We start from the raw sequence: 17,567 nt of genomic DNA on the forward strand, positions 1-17,567 counted from the left end.
GAAAAACATAAAATAAACTTAAAATTTCAATATCGTTCATTATATTACAAAGATATATTGTCTTTTATATAAATAAAATGCCCGATTCTGAAGAAAATGAGTTTATATCTTTTCTTTTTCACAGTTTTCAATTTATTTGTATGCCTAACCTTTTGTTAATCAGAAAGCTTGTTAATAATAATTGTAAACATTTCACTTTCACTTCGTAGCATCAGTTCTAATGAAGCATGGCAGATGTTGACTTCAACATTTATTATTTACGTCTACAGATTGTTACGGTAGATATTTCTTTCGATCAAGGTCATTGAATATCCACTAAACTAGTTGTTGAACAATATTTTTATTTTTTTTTTAAATTTTGTTTAGAATATTTTTATTTTCATTTCTTCGTTGCTTGACATTAACCATTATATTTGTATTAGATGATTTTACATCAATTATACCACGTTTCACTTTCACTCTCAAGATTTTCCACTAAATACAGAAACGTAGCATAAACTCAGCTGGTATTGAATTTATCATTAAATTTAACAATTTGGATAATACAACAAACGAATTTCAATAAAAAATGAACATAAAATGGAAAAATGTTTAAATGCCAGTCCCGTCCTTCGATTAATATTAGAAAAAGAAAGATCGTTAATTTTGAGTCACCTTATACATTAGTCAATAAAGAATATAAAAGTGTCAAATTTATATTTATTAATAATATACACGGTGTTAAACGTAGAATAGCTTCCTCTCCCGATTAATATCCCAAAAAACATCTGTTTTTTTAGTCTCTCTATATCTTTGTCAGTAAAGATTATAAACTTGCATATTAATAATTATTCATGATATATATAGGGTGTTACTTCCTTTTTTAGACAATGTTTAACGTAGAATAGCCTTGTCTCCTCGTAAATAATCAAAAAAAGTTCTTGTTCTTTTTTGAATCTCACTGTATATTTGTCGATAGAGAATAGGAACTTGCCACATTCATAATTATTCATGATATATAGGGTGTTACTTCCTTTTTTCGACAATGTTTAACGTAGAATAGCCTTGTCTCCTCGTAAATAATCAAAAAAAGTTCTTGTTCTTTTTTGAATCTCACTGTATATTTGTCGATAGAGAATAGGAACTTGCCACATTCATAATTATTCATGATATATATAGGGTGTTACTTACTTTCTTAGACAATTTTTAACATAGAATAGCTTCGTCTGAATATTCTAAGAAAACTTTTGTTCTTTTTTTAGTCGCCCTATATATTTGTCAGTAGAAAATATAAACTTACCATTCATAATTATAAATTATATATAGGGCGTTACTTTCTCTCTTACGTTAAAAGTAGAATAGCTTCGTCTCCTCGGTATTACAAAAAAACTTTTGTTCATTCTTGAGTCACCCTATATATTTATCAGTAGAGAATATGAACTTTATAATCGATAATTATGAATAGGATGTTATTTTCTCGATTGGATGATGTTAAACATAGAATAGCATGTTTATTTTTGAGACACCCTATGTATATAAGTAGAGAAACTTTTCACAATCCTAATAATCTTAAGAAAATTACTGGTGATACCTTGTATGTGATAAATGTGTCACGCTAATTCTTGATTACATAATTGGTGTGAAAGAGGATGCCTTAATAAAAATATCTGAAAAAGTTATACGGGGGAGATTTGACGGAAGAGTAACTTTTAGAGGTTATTATATTTCGCCATGTATTTGATGTCACCTGTCACAATTTCACATAGAAACCTGTCAAACTAATTCTTCATTCACCATAAACTTTACCATTTTTCACTTGGTTTAAAGTTTCTTGGAATTGGAAACTAATTTACAAATATACATCGTATATTTAGTAGGGGAGAAGTGTCATTTTAATACTTATTGTTTTTGTTTTTTAAAGGTTTTTTTTCATAGGTATTTGTAATTTTTTTCTTTTATAAATAACTAATTTTCAAAAAAATAAGTTTAACACCATTATCAACACGTGCACAAGTATTTAATCCAGCTTTAATTGAATTTTCTTGTTTTGGATGCTGTCATCAAGTTTAATTATCGAAGTGTCGATTTAAAATGTTTTAATTGCCAATTTTATATTGCCAAAGGATATTATCGGCCTATAATTGGTATACTGTCGATCATTCTTGTCAATACTATTAATTAACACGTTCTTTCTTTATGAAATCACCTTGAATAAATAAAAAAAACAAAGAGAAAATTCAATTGACGTAGCTAATGATAGAAGAAAATATAAAATTATTTACCTAAATTGCTATTAGGATTCGTCAAGTGCTTTTTTACTGATGCTGTTAGAAATCGAGCTTTTTACTAAAGAGCAATTCAATTTACTTCCTAGTTTTAAAAATAAAAAATGAAAATTTATATAACGAATCAAATCAAGTCCGATCCTGGAGAAAGTACCTGTCTTAAGGGCCCCAGGTTATACACGATGATTATCTATTCACGTTTCGAAATTTTTAAACTCTCCAATCTACATAACAACGTTGTCAAATTGCCGCAAAACTTTGAAACACTATAGAAAAAAGTCTAAAATACCTAAATTTAAATTGAAAATTGACACTGAATACAAATGAAAACAATATTTAACAATTTAACAAACTTCGTTATTAGTAGTTAACTGAAAAGACTTTGTATATTTATTATATTAATAATTTCATTTATATTACTTCAACATTCTTTATTGTGATATGCTATGTGTAATACTTGAATGAAACAATTTAACATTTTTTTTATTGAATCATAGGGTTATTAACCCAAATAATTCCCAGAATATATGCGGGTCATGTATAACACCCATTCAACGTTTTTTTGAACGTACACTGTTTTAAAGAAAACTCGAACTAATTTGGCACCATCGCGTTGTGGCCATTTTCATAGCTAAGCGCGTCTCTTCTGTCAAGTGAGTTTATTCGTTTAGTCTCCTTGGTGACCGTTCGTAAAGACGCGGTTGTTTTAGTTTTCTTCTCTACTACCTGTTGATTTTTGCGGTATATTCGGTTTATGTAGTGCGATTATTCGATTTACTTTAAATTTTTTATTTTTGGATTAACTTTTTCAACCGATTACCATGGCTAAAAACAAGATGCATTCAACGTACGTATTTCAATTATTTCATTAAGCTTTGTTAATGAATGTACGTTCTAAATATCTACGTAAGACATGCATGTGACGATTATTTAAGTTTTAACTTGTGATTAGAGGAATATCTAATTTGGATTGATTTTTAGTTAATAACACAATAATACGTTGGTTTGGATACATTTTTCTATTTAGTAATAAAATGGTGGTTACTTAAGTACAGGGGCTTATTTTAAATAATAATAACAATATTTATTTTGTACGAGGAAAAGTATGAAAGTACTTTTTAATGGTAGCATTTTATTTTCTTATTTTTTCGTATGTAATGTAATTATTAGATTGTATGATCGAATTTCTAAATTTAATTATAGTTTTTTATTCAATATACACTCGTGAGCAAAAAAATTGTCTCAGGTGACACCCCTCCAATCGCAAGTCACTGGTAAAAGAACTGAACACGAAATTGTATTTTTTTCTAGTCAAATCTTGAAGCTAATGGTATTAGCTGCAAAATGATATAAAATATTGTAATTTTTTCTTGCTCTCACGATCCAATAATCGGTAACCACCCTTTCCATGCTTGTTTCTAGAAGTGGTAATTAGAGGTAACTGACCCTTATAAAAGGTTATCTACTTGTCCCACCTCTTTCAGTTATCCATCAAACTTCAACCGATACACATTTCCGTTAACAACAAACAAGAATTCTAGCTGAAATTGGACGACACAAGAAGTGATAAAGCTGCTTGATCAATAAGGTCAGAGACAGCGGGAAGTGGCCAGTGCGCTAAAAATGAGTCTGTCATTACCACGAGACTGGTATCTTTCATCGAAGACGCGGTTCCGGAAGAAAAATGTACATATCCGAGAGAGATAACTGATTCAGAAATCCTTCAAGAGCTCAGAGAAACGCCAGGAGTACCTGGACGGTAAGAAGAATACTCAAGGCAGCTTTCCTTGAGCCATAAAAGCCTCAAATTAACCCCAGTTCACCGAGTCTACGATTTGCCAAGGAAACGTTAATTGGACTGACGAATAATGACGCTCCGGTCTCCTTTCAGACGAAAGCAGAGTGCGTCTGTATGGTAATGATAGAAGAGAGCGAGTCTTCAGACCTGGAGAAAGATTCCGGCGGTGTTGCATAAAAGAAAACGTGGTTTTTGTAGGAGGTTCCTGGATGGTTTGGACAGGCAAGTAAAAACCGAGCAGGTTTTATGGAGTAACCGATACATAAACGGAATGCTAGGGGATCTTGTCGTTCCATACGACCATCGCCGAAAATTTCATGCTAATGCAGGACAAGCCCGACCATATACTACAAGTTCTATACGGCAGTATTTACTCAGTCCTCAAACCCGCGCTGATTGAACACATTTTTTTTACTGTTCATTCCAACAATTGTTTAAGATTCCTTCCCGATTGATATTTTACCCTTACTAATTACTCATTAACAACATAGATCACTCCCTATATAGCTAAAACTTATGGTTTTGAAATGCTAAAATGAGAAAAATAATGGAAGCTACAGATTTTCTTGACTTTGGACCGCGAACCTGCAACTTGTGTCGATTTTTTTGCTCACAAGTCTATTTAAATTGCTGCTCGTTCATTTTCCATTCAGATAGTAATATCTGGAATGCTGTTAGCAATCAAATAGCAATAAATTAATGCTAAGATAACTATTATATAAATCAGCTTTGCTGTCTCACAACTATTATCTGGTTTTTAATTATTTTTTGGAATTCATTTTATTGTGCACCTTATGCCAATGTATCTCGGCTGTTATTTGAAAGTGGATTGGGTAACCTCCAAGAAGATGGACCCCCCTTTGGAGTCTGAAATATTTAGATGTTTGCTCTATATTGTTCTGAAACGGCTGAGATTGAAACTTTCAGAGCCAGCCGCTCTTTTGACAGTTGTTCTGGTTGGTTTGTTCTATGTTGTTCCAAAATATGAATAATCGTACAAGAGGGACATCAGTTGTACTGATGTACTGTTTCTTCGGACCAACCTTAGAACAACTCAGAACAAATATTAGAAGAATCACAATAGCTCGATAATTCGTTGCCCTCCAAAAAATCATTTTCCGCAAACTACGTTAAAAATGGTCTTCTTTTGAGCTTCATAAAACAACATAGAACAAACCTAGCACAATATAGAACAACTGTCAAAATTGCGATATGTCAGAAGTGCGGCACCAGTTCAAAAATCGCCTTTTTTGCATTTTTTTCTGAAAGTTTCTTAGCCCTATATCGTTTTAGAACAAACCTAGATCAATCGTCAAAATATTTCCAAATCGAAAGTGCAGTGACAACTTCTTGGAGGTAGTGAAGAGCTCTCTGTTTTTGGTCATAAAAAAATCAGTATTTTCAAATTATTTATTGAAAATTAATTAGGTTAGGTTAGGTTGGAAATCTTTTTCTTCATACTTCATGCTTTGTTTGCCATTATTTGTAAAAATTATTTGAATATAAAAACAGATATCCCTCGAAAACATTTATATTTGCTAAAATAGTTATTTATGTAATGTAATAAGTGTATAAAGTATCGTTTTTTTCGACAAATATGAATATCGACGATTAAATGAGTCGAAAAAAGGCATTTACAATTGCATACATTATTTTTCTATTGCGTTTAATGGTAATTTCCTTCACGTACTGGTACGTAAAGTAAGTTTATTTTATACTAATTGATTCCTTATAAAATATATTATATTTTTATTAATACTTTGAACATTTTAATCAAGATTGAAACATATTCAAAAAACAACAAACGAATTCAATTAGTAACAATACTAATATTAAAGGTGCAGTTTGTGTAGTTATCAAACTTGGCAAGTCTCTTGTCGGCATGCATAAATGCGATCTAAAAATACGACTTGAACCTGGAACCTCCCGCATGTGAGCCTCGTACTCTATCCTGTACGTTACGGAGACTCTAGGGCGTAAAGTGGAGTTCCACGCAGTCGAAAGTGTTTCTCAAGTACGTACATTACGCACAGTAGTAGAAAAAAGTGTTTTTAAATTTTGGTCTCGTTTTTATCTTAAATGCGCCTAAGAAAATGAATTTAATGAGAGACAACTATTGAAAATATTATTTTTTTATGACCAAAAATAGGGCGGATCCCGCTTCCAAGCATTTACCAATATTTCTGCTAATTTTGTCCAAATTGCTTGTAAGGTAGGGGGCCATCCATAAATTACGTCACACGTTAAGGGGGAGTCGACTAAGTGTGACAGGAGTGGCACTAAATTTCGAAATTTTAACTATCACTTTACGAAAACCTGAAAACAACTATATCTATACAAATATAAGATACCAATTGTTTCGTCAACCATTCGCCTAGGCGCCCTTTGATAAAAGGATTTTCACCTACCGCGAAGATTTGTCCTCAAAGAATTGCTGCCAGACGTGCCAGAAAACTTCTTGTTGTGGATGATGACGATGATGGTTGAATGAAAAAGATGTTGACACAACTAATGTTCCAGACATTAACAACACAAACGGGAACGAAATGGCTGCCATGCCAGTTATAAATAATTTGAAGGTGTGGATTCAAAGTTCATGGACTCCAGATTATTAAATTTATATCTTTAAATAATATAATTCTCTTAATATTTTTTGTTTTGTTAATTACTTTAATTAATATAATTAATCGCAATATGTTTTTATGTACTTTCATTAATATAATTAATTGCTTTTTGTTCTGTTAATCACTTTAATTAATAAAATTAATTGCTTTTTGTTTTGGTAATTACTTTAATCAATATAATTAATTACTTTTTGTTCTGTTAATTACTTTAATTAATAAAATTAATTGCTTTTTGTTTTGTTAATTACTTTAATTAATATAATTAATCGCTATTTGTTTTGTTAATTACTTTAATTAATATAATTAATTGCTTTTTGTTCTGTTAAATACTTTAATTAATATAACGAATCGCTTGTTGATTTGTTAATTACTTTAATTGATATAATTAATCGCTATTTGTTTTGTTAATTACTTTAATTTTTATAATTAATTACTTTTTGTTCTGTTAATTACTTTAATTAATAAAATTAATTGCTTTTTGTTTTGTTAATTAATATAATTAATTGCTTTTTGTTCTGTTAAATACTTTAATTAATATAACGAATCGCTTGTTGATTTGTTAATTACTTTAATTGATATAATTAATCGCTATTTGTTCTGTTAATTACTTTAATTAATATAATTAATCGCTATTTGTTTTGTTAATTGCTTTAATTAATATATTTAATCGCTTTTTGCTTTGTTAATTACTTTAATTAATATAATTAATTGCTTTTTGTTCTGTTAAATACTTTAATTAATATAACGAATCGCTTTTTGTTTTTTTAATTACTTTAATTGATATAATTAATCGCTATCTGATTTGTTAATTACTTTAATTAATATAATTTATCGCTTTTTGTTTTGGTAATTCTTTGATTTGATGTTAATTTTATCAAAAAATAATTTAAATAGAAATATACGTGTATATGACGTCACACTAGGACAAGGGGGGTTAAGTCTCACAAATGTGACCAGCTGTAACAAGGACGTGGGAAGGGGAAAAAAATCATGAAATTCGTGTGACGTAATTTGTGGATGACCCCTAGTTGTAATTTTATATATTGGCCTATACAGTCACCAAATCTCATCCTATTCGACTTCTTTCTATGAGGATATCTGGAAACTATGGTTTAGATTCAGAAATCAAAAGTAAATTTCCATCCAGTCGGAAACAACGTTAAAAATAATATTAATAATGATAATGTTTACCCAAAAGTTTGTGTTAAATAATAGAAATCGCACTTTCACTCAAATATAAAATTTGTATTTTAATTAATGATAGAAACATCATTTTCTAATGATTTCCAAGTAGATCTGCATCATTAGTATAATACATTAAATGTAAACAGACGGGACGGTGCATTGACATTAAGGAAGTAAATATTTTTGCCCTAATAACGAATACGAAATTCCAAGTAGGGCAACATCGCTTAAATACAAATTAATAAAACCAGAAAAATAGATCAGTCATTGACGCATACTATGATTCACTTTTTTTTTCAAACATCGATTTTTTTAAATCTAACGGAACAATGATATTGGTAAATGATATTAGTAGTGAGGATTTACAGTGAAAACTTCGCTTTTCTGAGATTATTGTCTTCAACACTTTTCCCATTCTTCAATCTTCAAGACCAACCAATTTGTGAGGTTGTGCGATCTACTAAAACCTTTCTTGCTATTACTTCACTAAATTACAAGATTGGCACTGATTATCTGCGTTCAACGTAAAATCCATCATCTCAGTTGAGAGATTATCTTGAAGATCTAAATTCCTTTTTATCCTCGTGATAGGCCAAAGTGGTATTTACTTTTTCTATAAGGGCTTGTTTCGCTCCAAGTATCATTCTAGTTGGATCTGCTATTTCTCTCCTTAGAAGTAACTTCTCTTCTTTTTTTATTACGTCTCTAAACTCTTCCAATTCCTCGACGTAATTCTATGACATTTAACTGTCTCCAGCTTGTTTAATACATTTTTAGGATTTTCTTTTATCTGTACAGTTTTGGTCTCACTTCATCAATATTCTGCCAGAATCAGTTGTCTAGACTTTGTAGACTCAGCGTTTGTAGCTGAGATGTCGCCAACCTCTATCATAGAAAAGACATATTCGATTGCAACGAAACTTTCAAGGTTTATTGTTACGTATTTCAACAGTCTTCTAAAATTTTTTCACTAAGATAGACGTTATATTAAGCTTTGTACAAGCATTTCGCCGATGCGTCTCGAATGAGCATTTGTACTGTGGCGGGAAAGATGCAGGTCGCAATTTCCATCTGAAACAAAGAATCCAAAAAAAAAATATAATTTTTGAATAGTACAGCTTCTAGATAAACCAAGAAAATTCAACAAAAAGTTGAAAATTCGTGAAATTTTCGCAGATTGAAAAAAAATTTATGGTAAATATAATTTCAATCTAGATTTTGTAAAAAGTGGGTCAATCTTTACTCTCTCAAGATTTTTTAGGGTCAACTATAAGAGAATTTAATCCCGAATACAATCCGTTTTGTTTCAATAGGACGTTTAGTTTTTTGCTTATTAGAAAAAATCGTGAAAATGTAAAACCGAGAAATCTAAATTTTCTTGAATTAATATGCTGATCAGCGATTCCTGGTCCACAGAGATGCACTTCAGACTCTAACAAACTGGTTATCGCGCAGATGGTCGAATCTGTGGACTGTTCTATCTATTTTCACTATGGCTAGCATTAGCTTCTCCATCGACCGATGACTGAACATTATGAAATTGGTTGCCTTGTCTATCCAGTACGTTCTCTCTTTTGTATAGCTCTACATGATTTCAAGATGGATGTTCATCGAAAGAAACTGAACTGCTAAATATAGCTCTGTTCAAGCCTTACCATAGCTCCATAAAGACCTTCTACGAACAGTTAATAGGGTCTCGAAGGACCGTTAGTCCCTTTGGATTATAATACGAGGCGCACGATGTCCGTGCGATCCGACCGCTCGTATACCTGCTCGTTGCTTGCTCACTATTTTCTCTGTAACTACAGAAATATTTCGAATTTGCTTCTGGCTTCTTGGATAGTTTAGAAAGACATTTTTGCAAAAAAATCGTTTTTGGAGCGCCCCATCTAATGTCCCCAGAACGTCATCTTTAGCCATCAAGGATTTTAATCCATCGGAATTGTCGTAGAGTTGTTGGACCGAAACTGGCAACACTGTTAAACTTCATATTATGAGTAATTGAAAGATTACATGCGTGAAAAAGTTATTATTTGATTAAACGTATTACAAATTTAAGTGGTAAATGTTAAAGTCTGATGTAACTAGTAGAATTGTTGTTGTACTGCACTTAATTCGAGACTATTTCCTTTCGTCGAATAAAATATCAATTACTATTCTTTTTATGCCCGAGAAACCTTTGAAAATCGAAATTGTCTGTAATAGTATATTCTTGTCCGCAAACCACAACGAAAATGATATTCCTTGAAGCTGTATGAGGTGTCTCATAAATAATGTCGCTTTCAAATGTTTATTTTGTTTAATAAATAAACACACGAAAAGAAAGCTTTAATGTTCGAAGTATAACCCATCTGGTTAACCCAAAGCTTAGGAAGCCATTTGAGATCTTGATCAAACCATTCTTTGAGTTTAGATGCAAATAATTGTCGAACTACTGACGGTGCGAGGTCTGGACTAAATCTATGAGTTCAATACCACCAAGATCTTTGATCTTATTCCGTATTACTTTCGCAGCATTGTTTTGTTATAAGAAAACTTGCTTTTCAATTACTAAATCGCTTCAGCTGTTTACTATACACGTAGTGCGGTCCAAGAGGTCGTGACGTTCACAAAAATCTTTATATAAGAGTCAGTGACAAGCTTTACACCAAATTTCAACTACATTTTATTATAGTAGGGTTCGAACGACAACTTGGTCAAGCTTTTTTTGGAAAATGTCTCAAATTGAGTGTCGCGCTGTTAAAAAATTTTTGACTAAAGAAGGCTCAACACCAACACAAATAAAAAACAGAATTGATGCTGGTTACGATGACTTACATCCATCATTTTCAATAACTAAAAAGTTATTTCGCTGAGAACGAGAATCATTAAAAGTGTTTTGAGGTTCCTATTTGAGTATTTGAGAAAAAAAAGTGTTGGCTATAATATTTTGGAATTGCGTTCGAATCCTGTTTGACTTGCGAAAAGTATTGGGGCCACAGGGCCCATCTTAAGAGCTTTTCAGTGAATAAGAAACCTTTATATTTAAAATTAAACAAATTATAAACAATTTAAAGAATTAAAAATTTTCTCCTTATCGAAATTCAATTTATGAAAGCTTATTTTGAAGATTTTTCAATTCTCTACAATATTGCTCATAGTAACAAAGACGAGTCTTGCATAGGTTCAGCGCAAAACGCAAAAATCAAAATTTGTACCGATTTTTTTGATGTTTTTATTGTTTAAAAAAATAACACATAGACAAAAAATTTTGAATTTTATGCACATAACTTTTAGTTAACCCTTAGAACACGATGGCGTTGTTTTCTTTCTACTAGTAATTTTGTCACCAAAAGCCTGACCTTATCGATAACGTGGGTTGAAGAAACCGTTACGCAATAACAATGATTCTTTGTAATGTCACATATATCTTCGCATTTCAAACGATTCACATAAAGTGTCACAATATTGATACTAAACTGCTTTGTCGAATATTTAATTGTTCACACTGCGTTATAATGCAAATCGTCTCACGTTTCCTCCGATTGTTTATGAATTTCGATTCAGTATCAACAGATTATACTGTCTATTTACAAAATTACCATAAAAAAATAAACATAATCCCCATTGTCATTTGCATTTTAATATATAATTAGCATTTCTTCGGATTTACTCAACCAAATAAATCACATGATGTTTAATAATATTGTTAATTTAACATATGTTGGTAATTAATCAAAACAAGGAATTTGTCGTAAAAGTAAAATAATCGGAACCATTTGTCCTGCACTAATGTAAGGTACATATATCACGTGTAAACTAAGAGATCAAAATGTCTGAAATTTAAGTGAACATCTTCCGACGCATGCCCAAATATATTTATCAACTTATATTATGACCCGATATCTTCAGGTTGAGGTAGGAAGCTTTGCAAACAACTTTCTTGTATATAGTGTTGATATATTCAATGTTTCATCCATCTGGACTTATTTATACTACAAATCGCACCAAAAAGAGGTTTTTTCAATAGATTTTACTCACTTTCTGTCTATCAATCACCCTGCCTCACTCTTCACTTCACTCTCATTATCTACCCACATAATCTCTGCCTCCATCTGCAAGTCTCTTTCACTCTCTGTCTTCCTCGTAGTTTTTGCCTTTTTATTTCTATCTACCTCTCTCTTACTCTATACCTATTTTCCACTTTATGCTGTACTCTGTAATCTCTTTGGCTGTAGAATGTTTTTTTGGAAATGTGTTCGGCATCAGTGAAGTTTATAACCTCTATATAAAAAAAAACGGATACTCAGATTTGGTTTTCTAATTTTGTTAAATATTTTATTATTTTCAATTTCACTTACACGAAATTTTCCACAAATGAATAATTTTATTGATTATCAACAAAAAAATACAAACTAAAGAAAAAATAAGAAATTATTACATTTTTTTGTATTTCTCTCTATGCTACAGCGAAGGGCTCTAACATTGTCAAGTATTAAAGAAATTAAATTTTGGACGTACTCTACAGGCTTGGGTCAGACTCTACAGGCATAGTATTCTTAACGAAGAGCAATTTGGAGCTGATTTAAGTCACAGGAAGAGGGATGACGATTTCTCACACGCCTCTCTAAATTATCTTCCAAATGCTCTTTGGAATTGATGTCGGGAGATCGTGGAGTCCAGTCCAGAACTGTCCACTTACTCCAAGTATTCGGTAACAATTCTAGGGGTATGTGGACGAGTGTTATTCTGTACCAAAATAAATTTTACACCAATAAATGGGGCAAGCACTTCCTCGATGTACCTACGAGCGTTCAGAGCTGCATTGTCAGTTCAGTTCGAGCGTGGACATTAACTCCGTCCCAAAACATAATTAATCTTCTTGCCGTGATTCGCCAAGACTACACTGAGCAAATCTCTGTCTCCGTTTTCAAGTCTCTTCTACTCTCTTTCCCCCCTCTTACTCTTTATACGTCTTTTTCACTATTTGTCCCTTTGTATCTTTCTTCAACTTCAAGTAAAGACTTTTAACTATCATTTTTCCCTCAACATTTGTGCTGTTTGGTAAATAATATAAAAGACATTATCGAAGACTGTTTTATGGCTCGAAATGAACTGACACAGACAAAGGCGTTGGGACAGGTAGTCGTTAAAAAATGTTACTATGGTTAATCATCTCATATTGTCAATGCGTGTCCCCTTAAGATCCTTATTAATAGAATTAACTTTAAATTGTTTTCAAATAATAAATTTAATGACTCAAATGTTTTTCGATATATGTTGTATGAGAATCTGATCCAGAACATTGACAACGTTGCATTAATCAGAAACGTGATATAAAAATAAGCGAGTCTTCTTTCTGTTTCTCATTAAGGTACAGTAAAAAGTACGAAGGTGAAAAGCTTCTACTGAACAGAATCGCAGAGTAATTCGAATCATAAAAAATTCATTTCAATCTGTGCACTTACAAACCGACGTGGAATTTCATTTGAATTTTTTATGCAATACCAGAAAAGACTGTTTAGTAATAAAAGAACCATTGCATTTGAAAAACGACCATATTTCAAGCAATTCAACTGAAAAAATGATTCAGTTTCTCTTTCTAAAACCATCTGTGCTACTTTTGGAGAGATAGAATTAACACGTTAACTGCCATCGATGGACACGAGACTTAATACCAGCGCTATTTGTACGTGTACTCAAAAATAACCGAAATTGTTTGTAAAAAATTTTTTTAACAAAACAACAATCCAATTCAAAATATTTTCTATTACAACCAATAACATATTTTTACTCGTCTGTACAAATAGCTGACGCTTCTTTTTCGTTTTTTTCTTGATTTCTTCGTGCCTCTTTAAGACTTCCAACATCCCCAGGAGCTAAATCATGTAAGTATGGTGGTACAATTAAGCTAGGTTGAGGCAAAAATTGACTTGTTCTTGGACCTTCGACAACGATATTTTTTCAATCACGATTGCCACGTGGAATCGGGATCGAACGGGTAGCATTAAGTCTAATCTTCTGTGAAGATGGATCGCAGAAAAGATGAATTCCCATGACACAGGGTAATGAATTCTCCAGCGGTTTTTATCTGTCTTACTTTCTGATAGTATATTCGGAACAAATCTTTACGAACGATGGTGCAAACTGTGTACGTGCTAATAAACAATTCCTCCAACACTTTCACAAATATTTCATGTGTTTTCATAGCCGTTTTCTCAATATTTTAACGAAACTTGATGTTTCCTCGTTGCTCCATTTCACGATGTCACTATAACTTACACTAAGTTCGATTGCACGGAGCGGGTTTTCTTATTAAATATACTTCGTATTTCACTGTTTCCATTTATATGAGAGTATTAAAATTATGATGCATTCGGGAGTCAGTGGCGTACCACTTCTTTTAGTTAATAGTTAAAGTATTGATATATAGGGTGTGTACTTCTATTTTTACCTTATTAACTTGCTTATAACTTATAAAAAACTGAAATTGAAAAGAGTGAACGTTTGGACTGGTATCATTAACAATAAAATTATTTTTTTGAGAGTACAGTTAATGGTGAGGTTTATCTAGATTTTCTGATTAAATTCTTAGTGCCCACATTACAAAGACGGAGCTCCACCCGCATTTTGCACGTACAGCTAGAAATTATTTAATCGAGGTTTTTTCCAAGACGTGGAACCATCGGATGGCCGGTTAGATTCCCCGATTTGACTCGACTACATATCCATTACATTTTCAAGGGGTTGGTAGAGAGGAATGATATTTTCATTCTGTGAATTGTCAATTAAAGAATAAAAATCGACCAGTTTTCTGGTTTTTTTCACATAGTACATAACAACATTAAGATTTTGATTACGATTTTTTCCAGTTAATATTGTGTTAATAAGTTTTATTTATTTTAAAAATTATGTTTCATCGCGAAAACAAGTAATTCGTTCAACTTTTTTGTCTAAAAATACTTCTTAGTGATGACGCATTTGAACATTGTTTTATTTAGAATATAATCAAGTCTGCAATTTGTTAAATTTATGCTGGTCAATAGAATAATAACGAAAGTAAACAATTGTTCAATTTGACCAATAGGGACATCGGAGTTAAGTTTCTATATTAACTAGGCCGTCTAACTGCTTCATTCGTATACTTATACATTGAATAAATAAAAACGATTCTACACCATCCGTCTAACGTTTGCGACAACAATCGCGTTCCAACGTACGGTTGAACGTTAGAAGGAAGGCTGAAGGCAGTGCTGCAACTGCATGACGCCTCCAACGAAGGCTGCAGCCAGCTTAAAAAATATATATAGTGTGTGCAAGTTATCGATATTGACAAACTAAACTGGATGATACTAACAACTTCGACATTTGGTAGATTTGGTTCCAAATTCGTTCCAATGTTGGGTAAAATGTGACTTTCCAATGCCAACGTTGGAAACAAAACATTCGTCAAATGCCATGCGCACCACGACCACACAATGCATCCATCGTTAGAAACATTTGACGCATCGTGTGGTACTAGCTTAAGATGTTAAGTACGAGGTGATTTATACAGAGGTTTTTAGATGAAAAATGACTTTATTTTTCTCTTAAAAACATTATACACTTCGTCTGACATAAGTTTTAAATAGGTTCAAGTCGTTGATTTATTGGGCGTCTCTTACATTTATAATTATTTAATAAATAAAATAAACATTAGGAATCGATATTATTCACTAAACAACTTCTATAGATTACAATTCAAGGTATCCATACAATCGTTTGAATTATTGGTGCGAGCGAGCTTTTCATTAGTTAATCAATCGCGGAACCCACCTTACAGATTACTTTTTATAAGTAAACATTTTTAGACTAATATCACTGGTCGATAAAGTCACAAATGAGAAAATTGCTGGACTATGACAATTTTTCAAGAAAGCTCAGCAAACAGGAACTTAGAGCATGGAAGGTATTTTTTTAGTGTAGTGGGGGGATTTTTGGACAACAAAATGGATCCAAACTACCAACAGTTAGTTGATGAACGCCTACAAGTCCCTTGGTGCTCGAATGTCATTTTTTCCCGAAAATTTGGGAGCTGTCTGCAGTGATGAGCTAGGTGGAAGGTTCCACCAAGATATTAGAACAATGGAAATTCGGTATCAAGGACGGCCATGATGGGTGATTACTGTAGGTTTTCGAAAAGAGAAAGTGCAACACCTCATAAAAGAAAAAATTTTTTGTCGACCATTGTATTTAATCAACTTTTCCCCGTTTCTTTGATTGTTTTTCAAAATAATAAAATATAACCCAAACCGAAGGGCACAAATGAGGGAGAGAGACACGTTGATTTATTTTGTTAGAACGGAAACTCTTCAAACAACCCTCGTAATACCATAATATCAATTGGAACCACTATTTTTGTGCTAAAAAAATATTTCTGATAAAAAACATTTGTTGGCATGTAGACATGTCAAATAAACTAATTTTCATTTACTGAAAATACGTGATAAAAAATTTTTAGTAGAAATATGAAACTTAACAATACTAACAAATTTTAAAGCGTTGCTATTATCTTAAAAATTGTAATTGTAAACATTAATATTTATATAAATAAATATTTAACAATTTAGTAAGAGCTTTGTGATAAAATAATAATTATGTCAACAATGCCGTCGTTCATATCTAGTTTACCCACCTAGGAACCTTGAAATACCTCAACTTGTTACTGTTTTTCTAAACATTTAACTATAACGGATCACATCATACGAGGTATGAACAAAAAATAATTAAATTAATTTTTATAGCAGTTTTATACTTATCTATCTAATGTATTAGTTCAAGTTTGTACCGGCTTATAATTTTACTACTATACCTGTTATAAAATCAAGTTTATTGTTGTAAAAAAGTGTCAAAGATTCTCAGCAGATACCCCTGCAATCGAAGGTCACTTGCCAAAAAACTGAACACAAAATGGTATTTCTCTTAGTAAAATTTCAAAGCTAATGGTATTAACAAAATATATTATGATGAGGAACCTTCTTTTTAATTCTTGGATCCAAAAGTGCTAATTAGTGGTAACTACTAATTATAAAATGTTATCTACTTGACCCACCTCTTTCGGTTAGCTATCAAACTTTAACCGTTAACAACAAACAAGAATTCACACACAACAAGTGATAAAGCTGCTCAAGCAATCATACTATAGTTAAGTGACCTAACCAAAACACAGCAGCGGCGCATCATTAATCAAGTTTATCATCACTATAAATAGTCTGTATTTTATATTTCTGTCAGTTTTATAGATTGTCAAAGTTAACCCCACTAAGATGTCATCTTCAATTATTTATTATTAAATTACTATTATTTATGTGACTATAATGAATTATGTAATATATATTATTGTATAAGATACGAACTAATATATAAAGAAGCCTGTAAAACTAATACCTTGTTCATTGAATTTGATATTCGTACCAATTGTAACTTTAAATTATAATTAAATCCCCAGTTTGCTAAATAGTTTTTAAAAAACAAGTTGGTGAATTGAGTTATTTAATTCAAGGGTCATCCAGTGATCTGGGGGGTTTACATTTCTGTTATCAGCATCTCCGTTCCCTTCAAATACTTTTTATTAACAAACATTGAATCGGGCAACCACGACAAATCGACAAAACGACACCAGCACTAGTCTGGACTCTAGGATCTAGTTTAATAAAATGATAAATGACAGAAACCCTA

General features: G+C 31.8%; 1 protein-coding gene across 7 annotated transcripts in view; it reads left to right on the plus strand.

The window, feature by feature from the left end:
• LOC130446232 (plasma membrane ascorbate-dependent reductase CYBRD1-like) overlaps positions 1–17,567 on the plus strand; it is an 85,510-nt gene that overhangs the window by 28,621 nt on the left and 39,322 nt on the right. For 2 of the 7 annotated variants that reach the window (XM_056782345.1, XM_056782344.1), the window contains exon 1: positions 2,916–3,111. The exons of the other annotated variants lie outside the window; for them this stretch is intronic. In XM_056782345.1, coding sequence (XP_056638323.1) covers positions 3,086–3,111 — 26 coding nt within the window. In that variant the 5' untranslated portion in view covers positions 2,916–3,085. Of the gene's footprint in view, positions 1–2,915; positions 3,112–17,567 lie in introns of those variants that run through there. 7 annotated transcript variants of the gene reach the window in all.

This window comes from Diorhabda sublineata, chromosome 7, assembly GCF_026230105.1.
Source record: "Diorhabda sublineata isolate icDioSubl1.1 chromosome 7, icDioSubl1.1, whole genome shotgun sequence".
NCBI classification, from domain to species: Eukaryota; Metazoa; Arthropoda; class Insecta; order Coleoptera; family Chrysomelidae; genus Diorhabda; species Diorhabda sublineata.